General features: G+C 39.7%; 1 protein-coding gene across 1 annotated transcript; it reads left to right on the top strand.

Annotated features, from left to right (window-relative positions):
• Window positions 1–386: 386 nt before the first annotated feature.
• tbca (tubulin cofactor a) lies at window positions 387–17113 on the top strand. The gene is made up of 4 exons (XM_080876361.1): window positions 387–542; window positions 10670–10775; window positions 14270–14356; window positions 16814–17113. The coding sequence occupies exons 1-4, from the start codon at window positions 490–492 to the stop codon at window positions 16892–16894; spliced, it is 327 nt and encodes a 108-aa protein (XP_080732487.1). The 5' UTR covers window positions 387–489; the 3' UTR covers window positions 16895–17113.
• The last annotated feature ends 669 nt before the right edge of the window (window positions 17114–17782 follow it).

Below are 17782 nucleotides of genomic sequence, written 5' to 3'. Positions count from 1 at the left end.
GGGGCAGTAGTTGGCCATTAATTCCTTTGTTACAGCTTCATGAGGTAACCTTACTTTACCCCAAATTTGGGATCACTGATGAGCAGGTAGCTGAAATGGGCTAGCTGTCTTTTACAACAATTATCAGACTTTGTGGAAAACCAACTACATATAACATAGAGCTCCCAGTCTCCGTAATTGCTCCTGATTTAATTAACTTAACCACCACAGTATTTATTTATTTTTGTCATTTTATGATTTCGGTTTATCGAGGTGTAATTTGAAGAAAAATAGCAAAAGCATGCACAAGAACCAGAGAAACACACTCACGAAACTGTATTACCTACCAGATCTGTCATTCAGACCAGAAAACTCGACAATGAGCTTCTCTAACGATCGATTTATCTGCCAGCAGCTCATCATCCTTCCTTCCACTTCCACCTGCACACCGTTAACACAGTAAGCTAGCGACAACACGTTACTTCCCAGTAATACATTGCATCTACAGCCATGGCAGATCCAAGAACACGGCAGATTAAGATTAAAACTGGTATTGTTAAACGGTAAGGCTGGCTCTTCGTTTAACTTAACTAGTATTTCGTATGTTATGCAAGCTACTTATAGATGCTAACGTGAGGTCGGCGTTTTTGAGCTAACTAAGTTAGCCGGGCGGCCAGGCGAAAACCTACGCCGCAGGTCGAAATGTGTTACCAACCACATTTTAACTTTAGTGCGGTGTTGGGGCGCGGCCTATAGCTAGCGGCTTGAATGATAAGAAAGTGTATTCTGTTCAAAGCGGCTATTTCTTACCGTCGCTTAACCCTGAGTAGCTAATAGTTATAATGTGGGGGTTAGAGTTCACTGTTTGTTCAACCATAGCGCTGTATCATAATTGTAGTGTGTGTAATTCAGCTCAATTCAAAGTGGTGGTCGACTGATCCCTAATGTTAGCTAGGTAGCTAACACACTGCTGATCAAATAAAGTGTCCATTTTCTGGCTGCATTTTAAAACTTCCACGTGCTGATATCAACTGGGTCACTCGAACTCAAGTTCGTAAACTTAAGTTATCGCAACATAACATTAATTTTAATTGTCATTATAAAAAAATTTTCAGTGGAAACTCCCTCATCTTTGCTAATTGGAGCTGCTGCATGAAACAGCCCAACGTAGAAGCACCGTTATATTATTATTATCATTAAACTCTGCGGGTGTGGGAAGCACCTGCTGAGTAAGCTACGTAGCTCCGCATTGGTACCATGTTAAGGTGAGATGGACTTGGGGTGAGATTTTGCAAATACTTGCATCCCATTTTGGGGTCAGAATTGTTACAGGCAGGCAGGGATGACAACACAGTCTTGACACGTACATATTATAATGAGGAGTAAAAAAAATGACAACTAGTTAATGAATAATACAGGCCAGTGCACCTTCACTGCACTAAAGTACTGCTGCATATGTACTTTGGACTCCAGGCTTCCTTAAATTGGTAGATGATCATAACTGGTTTAATAAAAACTGTTGTTAAACATTTTTTTGGTGGGGGGGCTGGTTCAAGAAACCGTTTTTTCAGGTTGTGGATTTTTATTCATACGCAGTTTGTACCCAGAGTGTTGGGTAATTTAGGTTGAGTCGGTACAATTCCTACTGAAAGTTGCTATGTGAAAGTTATAAGCTACACAAATGGAGAACAACTGGAAGGAGTTAAATCCTACTGGCATAGGGACTAGTTGGTAGCCAGCTGGCAACCTTTGATCACTCTGGAAAAATATGTATTTGCAAACCTTTCAGTGAGTGTTCCTGGTGATTACTGGCTGTTGGTGGGTGAAATTGGTCGCTAAGAGGGTGCTACATTGAAAACCTTGTTGTGATTGCTTTGGTTGCAAGCATCTTGCTGTGGTTGCCCATAGTTTGCACTATACTTTGCATGGAAGACGTTGGCAAGTTAGGATCTTCCATTCAATCTATGAGTAACCAGAGTCATCTTTTAGCAGTTGCCACAGGACCTTGTAGCTTTTCTTGCGACCAGTTTCAGTGATCGCAGGCAGCCTCATGCAACCACTCACCAGCCTGCCGGGGAATACACATTTTTCCCAGCAGGTGGTGGCTAACAGGGCATAACTGACCGGTCTCCAGCCCAGTGTGACTGAGGCTTTGGCAGTCTTTTTCACAGTGACTGCCAGTAACCACAACCTGCCAGGAGAGTACACATTTTTCCCTAGCGACTGGTGATTCTCAAGCAGTTGCCAACTGACCCAAGGCCATGTGTGACTAGGCCTTAAATGTAACTCTAAACCTAACTGTAGCTGGTTGCCTGATGGAGTTTAAGAAGTTAAAACCTGGTTTGATGTTGTAAATAAAGTTTGTACCTACCTAACCCTGACCCCTAATCCGCATCAAGCATCATTTAAATGATTATTTTTTTAAAATTCATAAAACATGTAAGTAAGTTGTTTGCTTAGTTCTTCACGATCACACAGTACACTGGAGGGCAGTGGTACTGACAGTGAAGTCATGTGATTTGTGCACTGTGTTTGTCTGTGGATGTTCTCAGTCATCCAGGTCATCGTAGTCTAAGGAGCTTGGAAAGAAAGGCGTCTGGACTTCTTTAAGTTGCTTGAAGACGTTTCACCTCTTATCCGAGAAGCTTCTTCAGTTCTAGGGTCAAATTGTGGAGAGTCCCAGGTTTAAGCCCTGTGAGAGTGTCTCTCCCCCCCCAAGAGGGACAATGGATCCCCTAATGATCCTCTGCCTAATCACACGAGCGAAGGTGTGAAGACGGGTGTAGGTCACAATAGGGCTGTTCGATATAACGATATATATCGGGTGACGATATAAAAACGTCTATCGTTTCATTTTACACTATCGTTTGTTTCGTAGTGTGGCAAAATATAATGTTTACGGCAATATTTTTTCATCGTTTTGATGGTCACTGTAGTGGTTATATTAATTTGTTAAAGTTCTCTTTTTCTCTTATATTTAATATGACCACACTACGGATGGACAAGCGACTGTTTTTACGCATTTCCATTAGCAACCACGACAGTAGAACAATGGCGTGGTTCCGCCGTCCGCTTGTTTGTTTTGCATATTAACCTTTCACAATAAAGCTCAAGATCCTGTTGAGACTTTTCAAAATAAACTAAATCCTGTGAAAGAGTATGCAGTGTTTACGGATGAGAAACAAAAAAGAGGCGTTAGGTGCTAAAAAATAAACCTTAGACTCAAACGTTAGAACAGGCTTTTCCCCGCAGCACGCCGTGTAATAAATATTCACAAAGAAAACGGCGGCCTTTACAACTTATGTCTAAAAATGTATCGCTTCATGGATCGGCTAAAAGTCATAACTCCAGGTACACGACGCCCAGCTGAAAACACTTCATGCAAGTCGAGCTGCCCGAGATTCACAGAATTTACAGAAAACTTAAATTTTTTGTGATTTATATCGTTATCGGGATGATAGATGTCTTATATCGGGATATGAGATTTTGGTCATATCGCACAGCCCTAGGTCGCAATCACCCTATCATGTAATTTACTGAGGTCAGATGGCCCAGGATGTGAGTGGGCGTTAAGGCATCTGGGAAGGGATCTCAGAACTGGATTATAGATGGCAGACAGTTGGTGTCATAAGCCACCACCTCTGTTCAAAGATGGTCGTTCGCAGTTGACATAGAAGGCTTCTTTCACTCCTAAAGAAAAGAAACCTTACAAGAGAAAAGTTCTTTACAATTAGATTAAACATTTTTCTTTAAAATAGATGTGAGCACCACTAAACTGTTCTGTGTGCAGTGCAACCAGGACATATTCCAGTTCACAGTTACACCTTCCTTAAACAGATATCCTGTATTACACGCCCTGCAATAAACTTAGCCCTTGTGGCTTTAATGTAGAGTTTCTGTTTGGGCTTGGTGTAGAGAGATGTTTGTTATGCTGTTAAATTATGTTGCAAACGGCTGATGAATATCTAATGTCTTCTAATGTATGACAATCAGTGAGGACAGGCTAGATAATAGACTCACCTTTCAAATGCAATTAAATTGGAGATCAAGCATTTTCAGGAAAATTTGAAATAGTATTCATAAAAAAAGAACTTAGGGATGTTTCTGGTTTGTGATTTGAGTTGTTTAAATGACAGAAAAAAATTAGGCTAGTTAACTACCGTATTTCCCGGACTACAAAGCGCACCTGAATATTAGCCGCACAAGCTAAAATCAGGGGAAAATCCTGTTTTGTACATACATTAGCCGCACCTGACTAAAAGCCGCAGGTGTTTCAATGTTGACTTACCATATGTACGAGAATATGCACAAAGCGAATTGTCAGGAAAGAGATGGCTGTTTGGAGACACACCCCTTTTATTAATATTTTGAAAAACAAGTTATGGGTACATATTTGCATAACTTTTTAAGTATATGTACAAGTAGCGGTAATTACAAGTACGAAACATGTACTGTGCTTCATAAATGAGTAACAAATGTAGTACATAACAATAGGGCTGCTCAATTAATCGAATTTTAATCACGATTATGATCTGGGCTTTCAACGATCATTAAAAATGACTGAGCCGATTATTAGCCCCTCCCTCATTTATCCGCGACACCTTAAAGGCCGGTCCGTGAAAATATTGTCGGGCATAAACCGGTCCGTGGCGCAAAAAAGGTTGGAGACCGCTGATTAAGAGGACCCGAGGGAAGCTCGGAAAGCTAAGCAGAAGTTATTTGGAGAGTGACTGCCGTTGGTTGAAAAGAGAGTTTAAAAAAAAAAACTTCAGTGGTGTTGCACACTATTTTATATTATTTTTTTAAAGTCATTGTTAACCCTTTAAAGCCGGTCAGAGCAGCACGCTCCGTTTTGCGTAACTATTTTTAAATCCCTGTAGAACCTGAACCGTAGCGCAATAATTTGTTTTGCATATGAAACCGGAGGAGTTGTACTTACATCTGATGCCATCAGCTTGTCCTCGGTCACGGTTTCGTTCCACATATAGCTTTGCAAAAATTGCATAAAAAGCGCTTGCAGGAACAAAAACATAATATTGCAGAAACACGCTTTGCCGTTCCTATCAGCTGTTCGTAACACTTCCCACAGTGAAATGATGCACATGCTGTTTTCTTTGCAAATTTGCATCATAGGATTGTTTTTTGTTTTTCCTGCAGTATATAAAAATTGCTGTATCTCCAAAATAAAACTATGAAGACACTCAAAATAAATTTCCTGTGGTGGGAAACTATTTTTTGCAACTTTATTGTATTTAAAGTTTTGAGGGATAAACCTCTTAAATTTCTCCAAGTAGAAATATATGTAAACAAAACAAAAGCAATTTTCAATTTTTTTTGTAGTTTATTGCACTTTTTTGCAATTTATGTAATTACTATGGACTTAATGCATACATATATTAAAATATGGGCTATAACAGTTGTATTGATGTATAGCAACTTGAAATGCTCCCACAAATGGCACTACAGCATGTAAAAAAATAATATAAGCTCTGGTGGACTTGGTTCTATAGTAGGTCTTAAAGGGTTAAATAAATATCGTCAAATAATCGTGATCTCAATTTCAGTGAAAATAATCGTGATTATCATTTTTGCCATAATCGAGCAGCCCTACATAACAATAACCTACAGCACACCAGAAAAATAGATTCGGACTACCTTTTAGGCTCAGGTGCAGTGACATGGCTTTAACAAGAAGAAAAGTCAGTCATTCACCACCATCTTCCTGCGCACTAAAACCACCAAAGTCCTCTTCTCCAGTGTCGGATACGAACAGGCTCAGGATGGCTTCGTCATCCACTCTCAGCTCCTTTCCTTCGTTGTCACTTTCAAAACCAAAGAAATCCTCGTTGTCAGTGTCAGAGTCGAACACCCTCAGAAGGGCCGTGGTGGTGTCCTCCTCTCCATCATGCAGCAGTCCAGCCCTTCGAAATCCGTTGGTGATCATGGATGTTTTCACACTTTTCCACGCTGTCAGATTCCACTGGTGGAGTTGAGCATAACTTGCTTTTCGCAAGTTTATCGCCGCTAGTCATCCACACCTCCCGCTGTACGCGTAGCGCTACTTTGAAGTTTGTTTTTTGCGCTACTTGTACGGCACTATGTTGCCTGGCAGATGGACATGTGACCAACATACCACTCTTGAACCCCGATACTGTGTGTCTGATCACATGCCCTTCCGCCAGGCAACGTAGTGCCGTACAACAGCGGAACAAACAAAACAAATCGTCTTACGATATCACAAAAATCATGGACAATCCATGGAAAAGCTGCACCTGACTAAAAGCCGCAGGGTTCAAAGCTTGTGCAAAAAGTAGCAGCTTATAGCCCGACAATTACGGTAGTATAAAAACTGAAAAAAATAATTTAAAAGCACAGAATATCTTAAATGGACAAAGTTAAATAATGGCAAAACAAACATTTTGTGTATTTTAGGAGCTTCATGAACCAGTAATTGCAGTTTTACATTATTAAAATAACTATAATAGGTTTAACCGACTTGTATTTCTGGCGGCAGTTAACAACGGCATCAATGTTTAACATCAAGTTGGCTAGTTGCACAAACTCCTGGCAAGTTCAGACATCTTGTATTGCTTTTTAACTTTAACGGTACAACTGGGTGTACAGTAGCTGTTTCGTCCCATTTGTTTCTTCATTGTTTGCCTAGTTTTCCAAATTTTCTAATGAACATATTCCATCTTTATTCTTTCTCTTTTCCAAACTGTAAATCCTGTCTGTAGGCAAACACTGCTCATCTATAATGGTTTAGTGTTCGCTTCACTTCTAGATAGATTGATATGGGCCTTTTGATGTAGGACCTGCAAACTCATTAACTAGTCTAAGCTGTCCTACTAAAAGAGTTGGCATCTACTTCGAGCTTGGCTCCACATTTGTACAACGGCCAAATTTACCATGCTGGAATAGAAAATGTTGTAGACATTATGAGGATTCTTGAGATAATGGGCTCAGTTGTCTGTGGGATGGTTTGAGTGTACCTATCGTCAATCAGGCAGACCTCTAATTCCCTCCTGTCAGTGCTGTTTGTGTAATACGCTATCGATTGCACTTTGATGAGGGTCAGATTACCAACAGGCTCCCCGGTGGTAATGATGGAGGCTGGACATCCCAGAGAGGATAATGTCACAGAGTGTCCAGGAGTGGTCAGTATAGGAAAAACAACAATGCAAGGGTGCAGTATTTTATTAGCCAGTATCATCCCTGCTTTCTCTTCTGAGGTTTTTAAGTTGAGTATATTATTTGAACAAAAGATAAGATTTAAAATCTTACTCCCTCAAGGCCAACAGCTGTACGTTGACATGAACCTTTTATCAAACTGTTTAAGTGTAGAGTGTCATTGCTCTGTGTTGTGTCCTTCTCTTATAGTCTCCTTTTTGCCTCTGTTCCCAGCTTTTTCACTTCCTCTACCCCCTCTCTCTCTCTCTCTCTCTCTCTCTCTCTCTCTCTCTCTCTCTCTCTCTCTCTCTCACACTCACACTCTCAAGTATACACACACACACACACACACACACACATACATTTATATGTACGACTTTAGAGGAAACCTGCCTGCTCTTTTAGCCAGGCCTATTTCCAGTGGCTTCTGCACATTCCAGTCAGTGCCTTTCTGCCCTAGCGAGGCGGATGCCCTTAATAAAATGACAACAGTAATTTGCCTTTGTCATTCCGGTCCCAGCGCAGACTACATCGCAGCTCAAAAATACAGTGCTAGAGCAGGCGACCAAATGTGTGTGTCGGCTGGCTTCTAATTCCTTTTTTTTTTTCTATTTTCCAGAGAGCTGCCTTTTCCATTAAGCCTGAGGTGGCAGGTCTATTTAAAACCAGCCACGACCCCACCCCTTATTCGCACAGCGCTCCAAGTCTGGGAGAAATAAGAAATTAACATCAGGACTGGAAAGGGGAGGAATGGACATTTTGTTATTAGACTGTCCTTCAGTTTTATTCAAATTATTTCAGCCTTCCTACCTCCATCGTTTCTCCTCTCTTTGCCACCTTCTTTGACTCTTAACAGGTGACATAACTCATTCTACATTAAGCATGAGAGTGAAAGACAGGATCTGCTATTGCATACGGTGCCTGTTTAAAAGCTTCCTGATGGAACCGTATTAGAATGAGTGGTAATTGATGTAAAATATGACAGAGTGCTATTGGCTTCCTTGGCTAGGCAAAGAGCAGTGCAACGCGTAGGGAAGGGTCTCCAGTAATGTGACTGACTAATGAAGGATTACTCACTTACACACACACAGCTGATTTTATGAAAAATGAAATTTGTGTTGTCAGTCCCTCCAGCAGGCGCAGCCGGAAAAAGACTGTTAGTTGGAAATCATTATCAATAGCTATATTTTCAAACTCCATTATGCCAATCAGGGTCGGAATCTATTTAAGAGATTTAGTTCCATTTGGGCCGTAATTGATAAATAATCAGAATTTATCAATGTACTCAAGCCTATTTTCACTAATAATCAAGAAAAAGAGGCCCATTTACCACCTGACTTGGTCTAAATTAGGGATTGAATTGATGATCAATTAATGTCTAAAAAAGAACTAGTAGCTTCTGTGTGTGTGTGTGTGTGTGTGTGTGTGTGTGTGTGTGTGTGTGTGTGTGTGTGTGTGTGTGTGTGTGTCGAAGACAATAAAGGTGGATAAAGGAGCCAGATAATCATGTTGATAGGATGTGAGCTGGATGGCAGTATGCAGGTTACGCTGATTTCTGTGTGTTTTTCTGTGACATGCTAACACAAAAGACATGAGTGACATGATATAATGTCCTACTTTGCACATTTCAAAAGTGTATTGATAAAAGTAATATGTATGATGTAATATGATCTTTAGATGAATTCAGGGCAGAGACCTACTATTAATATTTTTAAATAAAGAATGAAATCTAAATGTGTTTTCAGAGGCTTTCCTCTCTGCAGTAAAAATCAAAACACAAAAAGATCTGTAATTGTCCAAATTCGTCTGCCACAGGCTCGATTTTCTAAAGCCTTTGTTAGAAGATTGGAAATCCACTGGGATTACTCAATTTTAGAATTTTTAAAATTCTTTAGTTAGCTTTCCGTTTCTATTACCCATTTTCCCTATGTATGTAAAGGAGAGAGTTAAATCATTTTAAAAAGAACCAGCCAAATGTAATGAAGTAATGCAGTTTCATGCATTCATATATCATCACTAGGTAGATTAGGCGAAATCATTTATTGCTATTAGATATGCAAAGGAAGTTGACTGACTTGTTGCTCTCATGTAAGCTGTATTGCTTTTTCTTCACATTGAAAATAAACCCTCCCGGCATTGAACCCCCACAGCTTTTCCATTTATTCCATGCAGAATGCTGGAAGTTTCCAGACAGAGCTACATTTATGTGCGTATATAGATTAGAGATGAACAAAATATTTGATGATTACAAAGAAAATTCTGTGTTTGTTGGTCAGCCTTCTCAAAAATGACGATTTGCGATTTTTGCTCTGTGACTGAGAAGTGTGTATATATATATTAATTTCTTTATTTTCAGTGCACAAGACAAATGTGAACTTGGGCTTTTGAATCCCTTCTTTGGCCATTATGGCAGAAAATTTAATTGAATCATTTAGTATTATTATTATTATTATTTTAAATCTAAATTCAGTTTAGTTTAACATTTGTATCAGTGTTATCCTGTATGTAAGTTTATGATGTTGCATTCTGTGTACTATCGTTAAATAAGAATCAGATCTCACTCACTAGTGACGCATTCATATATTGTAATATATGAAGTTAAATAATATAATTAGTGAATACTGTTGACTGCAAGATGCATAAGTTCAAGGTTTAAGTGCTGCAAAAACAATAAGAGGATACAAAATGAAATGCATGTTATACAATTGATATATTCTTCCGTTTTAGAGCAGGCCAGACCGTGGACATCAACTGCCCCCTAAAGTTTTTTTTCTATAAAAGTTAACAAAAAACAATCAAATATATTACATTAAAATATATTGCTGGCAGCTCACTAACACTGGTGTACAGGCTAAAAAGCCCGATGTTTCTCCGATGGTTGTAAAGAAACCAAAAACAAAACAAATCTGACTGCAGATGAATGACAGTGTTGTGCTGTTTAATCTCAATTTTAAAGAGTTTAATAAACTCCGTTTTAACAAGTGAATAAAAATAATAAAACCTCATATACTCATATAAACACCATAGTTCTCATCCACATTATTTTCAGGCTTAGATCTGCTACTGCCAGTTATTAAAGAAAAAAACTGTTATCCGGTTTAAATTTAGTGTGAAGTGTTGCTCCTTTCCAGAAATAAAATGTCTTTCATGTAAATGCATCCTATTTTAGCCACTGTTAGAGCGCTGTCTAAATGATAAGTTGAATTTCAAAGCATTATTTAAGGCTGATCTCCACTTCAGAGCAGTGAGGAGAAGTGATGTGTTTGCTGCGTGTTATTGAGGTGTGTTTCTTGCCATCCTGTGGGAGATGATCTCACTGTGTCCTCCTCAGTCACAAGAGTGCTGGGGAGAATGAGGATAGATGGCCCTGTCTGTAAAAAGTGACCATCACAGTCGCCTTTTCTTGGTTCAGCCTATATTATCCGTCTGAGAGGCTGTGCGTTTACGTTTTATGTTTGATGGAACAACACTGTATGGCTGCCTTTAACCGTGTCTTTTCCGTCTTCTTGTTTCTGTGCAGGCTGGCCAAGGAGGAGATTGCGTACATAACTGAAGCGAAGCAGCAGGAAGAGAAGATCGAGCGCCTGAAAACAGAGGCGGCAGATGATTATGTCATCAAGAAACAGGTACATTTTGCTTCTTTGATGCTGTACAGCAATTATGTGTCTTAATTTGAAAGCCTTTGAATTATCCATTTATCACCACCTGTTCCTTCTGTTGATCTCAGCCAGTAAAGTGAGGGAGGGTTGTTGCTCTCGCATAGTTAGGGAGTGAATTGTGTCTTGATAATTCGAGTAGCCCTTCGTTCATATAATGAGGTCAGTCCACAGTGATAATGAAGAATTAGGTTTTGAGAGGAGAATCATTAGTGATTTTGTAATTTGCTTGATTCAGATGTAATTATATCATGTTACTTTAAAAGAGTTTGATAATTACTGACACATGCTGGTAATTTAGTGTCCCTAACAGATCACTGGCCCATATCCTGCTCTCCATTCTCACTGCGCCTGCATCCCTCCATCATTTGTCTGTACACAGGTTGTGGAATTTTCTCACTCCAACATGTTTCTTATGTCTTTTAAAATATTCAATTCAAATAATATAATAATATTAACGTTAGCTAGCAAAATGGACAGTTGTGTGGGCAGTTTTTGAGCTTTTTTTGCTTTACTTATGTATGACACAGACATGTATGGATATTAGGGCTGTTCGATATAACGATATATATCGAATGACAATATAAAAACGTCTATCGTTTCATTTTACGCTATCGTTTGTTTCGTGGTGTCGCAAAATAAACTGTTCATGGCAATATTTTTTCATCGTTTTGATGGTCACTGTAGTGGCTATATTAATTTGTTAAAGTTCTCTCTTTCTCTTATATTTAATATAACCACACTACGGACGGACAAGCGCCTGTTTTTATGCGTTGTCGTTAGCAACAACAACGGTAACACCATGGTGTGTCCGCTTGTTTATGTTCCACATAAACCTTTCACAATAAAGCTCAAGATCCTGTTGAGAATTTTCAAAAATAAACTGAATCACGTGAAAGATGCAGAGTGTTTACGGATGAGAATTAAAAAAGAGCCGCCAGGTGCTAAAAAATAAACCTTAGACTCAAACGTTGGAACAGGCTTTTCCCCGCAGCGCGCCGTGTAATAAATACTCACAAAGAAAACGGCGGCCGTTACAACTTATGTCTAAAAATGTATAGCTTCATGCATCTGTTAAAACACTCGACTCCAGGTACATGACACGTAGCTGGAAACACTTCCCGCAAGTCGAGCTGCCCGAGATTCACAGAATTTACAGAAAATGTTACACTTTTGTGATTTATATCGTTATCTGGACGATAGAATTCTTATATCGGGATATGAGATTTTGGTCATATCGCACAGCCCTAATGGATATTGTATCTTATAATTCTAAACATTTTCATTATACCACTGTATATAATCAGATGGCAAACACTTGATGGTTTATAAACACCAAACATCAGAATGATATATACATAAATATATTAATGTGTCATCTTTGCAAGCTACATAGTCAAGGAACATAGAAACCAGTTTAGTTTTAAAGGTTTTGTCCTTGTGAAGCACTGCATCACTTTTAGCATTTTTGATATGGAAGCTGGAAGTCTGGTTCTCTTCCATGTGCACATTTACCCTTTCACCACAGCAAGGTCCATGGTCTGCTTCTTTGTTAGACTGGACCAATCCTCTGCTGATGAAAACAGTCTCTAGATATGGTGTCCAGAGCTTATAATGTCAAAGCCAGAAGAAGAATTTTCTTTTAAATTTGGCACATAAGCTCAACTTTGTCACATAGCACTGTGCCGTGAACCCAGTTGTTGTCCACCACCAGCGCTACTTGCCAAATTTGGCTTTTTACCATTTGCTTCTTCACAAAATAATATTGAAGTTAAAGTTAATGACACTACATCACTGTTTTGATCTAGTCGAGGAAATCTGGTGTGTGTTGCGGATGTGGAAGTGATCAGGGTGATCAGGTTTGCTGTTTTTTTTAAATAAATAAGCAAATGGAACTTTATGATTCCATGTGGTGTTGCAAGCACAGAGACATTTCAATTATGCCTCAAAATATATAACCAAATCATTACCCGCCGTGTACAGAAAATAAAAGGAAATGGCAAAATAATTTAAAATCGGAGCGTTGCGTTATGGGATCTTTATAGCCCTTATTTTGTAGGCTAGCGAGGGGGTTTATCAGCTTTAAATGTTAAATGAATTTCTGAATTTGCCTTTAATGTGTGTTTAATACCTGGGGGAAACTAAATTCACAGCTTCTCTTGATGTCTTTGCTTCATTCCAGTATCACAACGATAAAGAAATAGTGTGAAAAAAAGGTAAATAATACAAATATTTCAAGATCTTGTCAAGAGAGCCTGCTACTCATATATAGACAAATATGAGTTTTGCCTATTACAGTATTTTATGGTCAGCTTACACAAGATTGTTGGAAGGACGTGGTTTTTCATATAACTGCCCTTTATTTGGGCCAGTGTTCGCTGATGCGGATCCAAACTTGATTCAAACGGGGAGGAACTGAACCACAGATATCACATCTGATTATGTTTACGGCTTCCATTAAAATTCAGTGTGTGTGTTGTTTTGTTTGTTCATTCATAGAGTGGCAGCTCAGGCTGAGCAGCAGGCTTGGTTGGTGTTAAATGGGGAGATTGGGAGGCCAGATGGATTATGGTTGGAGATGAGAGGTCTGAGGCAGGATGGATTACAGGTTTTTATTTTAATGGAATCAATACGCTGTAAGTGTCATCTTTATCCTGTGCTGATGGGATCATTCCACCGAACCGGGAGGGCACCGTGACTTTTCTCTGTTTCAGTACTCTTTTGCCTACTCTAGCTTACCTTGTCACATCTAGATGGCAGCCAACTTGACAATTTGTCCACTATTTTTCGGTATGTCAGTTTAGGCACTTGGATGAACTTGTACGCCATCAGGCAGGCAGACTGTTAGTGTGCATAGCCGTGTAATGTACACATGTGCAACTGAGTCCATGTTTTGACTTTTTCCAGCTCGACACAGGCCTAGCTGAGGAAGCATCTGTCATGAGTGACTGTGTCTGACAGTGTTAGCCAGCTCTTCTCCGCTCTTTAGGGTGCCAGCTGGGGGAATTCCACATTAGCCGCGGCTGTGAAAGTACCCCAGGCTGCAACACAGTTACACTGCAGGCGTAGTAATACCTCTTTACGCCTGATCACAATGCTCTCGGCTCATTCATCCAGGTGTGGAGCCAGATCGAGGTGGTCCCCTGCTGCCCAACTCCCGGCCCGATCAATAACTCAATAACATTTTTCATACTGCCGGCTTGTTGAGAGATGTTAACCACAGCAGAGTGCATGAGGGACACCCTGCATGTCACTGCCAGGAGTAAAGCTACAGCACAATCCAGCCAGTGAATACACTTTGTCTAGCTGTTCAAATTAATGGTCAAAGCTTGGAAAATACATGTTCAGTAATGTGTTGACTTTTGTGAAGACCTGTAATGAAAGCTGGTAATAGGAGCAGTGGCAGGGGTTTTCGGATTAATAAAGGTGGTGATGGCACTGATGCGGTCTCTGTGTGCTTTCAGATGGAGGTGTTGCAGGAGTCCAGAATGATGATCCCAGATTGTCACCGCCGGCTGGCCATAGCACACGCAGATCTGCTACAGCTGCTAGTAAGTACCACCATGAGGTGAACTAAATTTTCATAAAACAACAGGACACAAGCTATTGTGATAATTAATTCAGTTGGACTTCTAATATCTCATGGCCTCCCTGAAAAAGAATTTCATGCCATGCGTTTGTGGGTAGAAGAAAAAATGTTCAGCTTATTATACTTTAAAATTCCAGCATCAAGAAAAATGGTTAACCCCAGCATTCAAGTTTTATTTTTAATCTTTTTTTCTCTTTTGTAGGTATCACAATATTTAATAACTAATTATGTGTTTCTTAGTAAAGCTTCATTAAAAATGCAGATTTGTAATTATAATTGTATGAAAGACACACAACTCTCATACTCTTGCTTTCTAAACATAGTATGGTATTAGTACTAGCGAATACCTATCCTTTTTCACATCTGGTAGACATGATCAACACCTGGATCATGCTTCATCCTTCCTGTCAGGCTTCATTTCACTAAAATAGTTAATAATTAAAATATTAATAATCAAAATAATTAATAATAAAGAATGAAAAGGCCTAAGATCCCCATTTTAATGTGTTTGGATTTCAGTTTAATGCCAGATCTTTAAAAAGTTGTCTTTCCCAATGAGACCAGCATGTAACAGAAAAAAAAACGATAATGGAAAAGACAACATCAGGTTATGGTTACTGGTGTGATAACAAGCTACATAGTTCCCTTAATGCTGTACCATAAATAAGCAAGGATGTAGTAGTAGTAGTAGTAATAATGTTCCTGTTAAATTTACTGCCATGTCACAACAGGCAGGAATGCCTAGAGACCAGTTACCCACAGTTTGCTAGGGAAAAAAAAGGTTTCCTTTACTGGTTGTGAGTGTTTACTGAAGGTTGCTCGCAGTCGCTCTGAAATTGGTTGCTAAGCCCCAGTCACACAGGGCCAGAGACTTTATTTTGAAGGTGAATGGTCATTTTTTTTAGTATGCATTATTCTTTTTTCAAGTTTTTACTACAGTTTAGTAGTTAGTTAGCAAGTATTTGCAGACACATATGCATATTCCATTCAAATTACGCAGGACAGCAACAGACTGCTAGTGACAGAAGCAATCATAAGGAGTTTTTTAGTGCAGTACCTTGTGGCAACTGATTTCACCTACCGGCATCCAGCAACCAGTGAATCGGAGAATGCAAATTTGAATGCACACTTGTGACCAGGGGTTGCCAATTGGTCTCTAGCACTGTGTGGGTGAGGCCTAGCAGACACTAAAAGCCCTTTTCCACTAGTACCTACTCAGCTTGCCTTGACTTTACGCTGTTTCGGTCGTTTTCCATTACAATCATTACCACCTAATGTGTGTAGGGTCCTTATAGCAATGCTGCCAAAAGTCCTGTGATGTCATTTGTATGCGACACAAACACCATAACAAAAGTGGACATCGAGGCGATTGTACACCTGCTGCTCAGTGTATGGCTTTTTGTCACACTTGGGGACCAGGATGTTGTTTTTTGTGCAGCCTTTTCCCTTGTTGTTGGGTTTCAAAAATGGTGGTTTTGATTTTCATGAAGACTCTCATGACTCAATAAGTGACGCCACTGACTAGCCAATTGGGGGAATGCTGTCTGTTGATGTCACGTTTTCGGATCGTCTCAGATCACTTGGAGCCCTGGCTAAGTGGGTACAAAAAAAAGTAACTGGTGTCAGGTACTCCCACCTAATGGTAGACCTTAAAATCCAAGTCGAGCCATGCCAAGCTGACTCAAGTACATACTAGTGGGAAAGGTCTACAATTGGCTACAGTTTCATGCCAGGACACTTGTGGCCACATAATTTAAAGTATATTGTGGTATCCTGGATATTCCAGTGTTGAGTCAGATGTTTTTTCTTTTAAATGTGTGTAGACTTAATGAACTGATCATTAGAATAAGCTCAAGCACCACACTTTGCACTTATATACAGATATATATACAGTATATATACAGCCACACAGCATGCCAAACCCTCCAGGACTTAAGCTGATATGGTGAGAGGCAAACATCAGCATGGATGTCTCAGGGTCATTGAAATTAATGCAGAGCAACAGTCAGACAGCTGGAGGTGTGAGTCACTCACATGGGAGCTGAATGCTGGGCAGGGGGAGCTAACCTGAAATTAGCAACCTGTCCCCTTCCCTGTTACTCATCCTCCCTTCTTTCTTCCCTTCAGACAGGCATACGCATATGCACATGCTCATCACAGGTCATTAGGAAGTGCTGTCACTGTGGTGACTACCAGAGGAATGCAAACACACTTCAGTGTCAGGTTTTACCTCATATCAACCCTTCCTGGATGAATTTGGTTCCTACCATTATGATACAGTTTGAAATATTTCCTCAAGAATGCTTTTATATGAAGACAACAAACCTGTTTGTCTAGTGAAGACAGTTGTAACTCCTTCTTTGGAAGTATAGTAGATGGCACTAAAACAAAACCTATATGTGTGTTTGTGTGTTTTCAGGAAACAGAAGAGGAATTGGCTGAATCAGAGGAGTACAAAGAGGCTAGAAGCATATTGGACTCAGTGAAGCTTGAAGGATGATTTCTGATGCATTTCTGTTCTCACTGTGAGATTCACTTGCTTAAATGTCCATTCCTTTCGTCAGGCCTTGTTTGGAACCGTGGAGGCCAACTGAATCCATTCAAAGTCTCTTTTCTTGATGTAATTATTTCTTTTCTTTACTGCTAACGTGCCACCACATTTTGATCACGCTTCTCCTGTGTGAAAAAAATAAAATAATTCCACAATAATATTATAAAACCTTCAGTTTATTATAGTAGATTAGTGTAGTGTTTTCTTTAAGTGTTGTTTGACCCTTTTATGCACTGTTTACACATTGAAACTGGGAGAAACACATGAAAGTTTAATGTTGATCTCATAGATTAATGAGATTAATGGCATTAACAGTGCTGTTATTCCTGTTAGCAGCAGTGAAATGGACTGTGTCTTGATATCTACAATAAAGGCAAGAGCTCTTTTGGTAACCCTGTCAGTCATATGACAAATGTTAGTGTGAGCCATGAATGACAAAACAGGCCTGTAATGTCGCCTCTGCAGTTACATCTATTACCCAGATGGCCTAAAATAATGACACCTTACATTAAGGCTGAGGGAGTCCTTCCTAAATAGTCATACTAATAAATGAACTCAATTGCCAGACAAATTAAGGTTACATTTGACTTGATCCTTATTTTACAGATTTCGATAATTATCGGGATCACCCCAAAGTCTCATTACCGCCCTAATGAGGCGCTGCTACTCCGTGACATCTACCCCGCTCCATCTCGTTAAGGAAATCGCTCTTCAATGCTGATTATTTTATTTGGAGGTATAATTATATTTCTTTCGGATAAATCACGGGCCTAATCGAGTCCGTGCAGAGGGCAGCGGCGCTAATTGAGGCATGAGATGCGGCGGCGGGGCGCTGCA

This window comes from Rhamphochromis sp. 'chilingali' (assembly GCF_963969265.1).
Source record: "Rhamphochromis sp. 'chilingali' genome assembly, chromosome: 2".
NCBI lineage: Eukaryota > Metazoa > Chordata > Actinopteri > Cichliformes > Cichlidae > Rhamphochromis > Rhamphochromis sp. 'chilingali'.
This window is presented reverse-complemented; position numbering and strand designations above follow the sequence as displayed.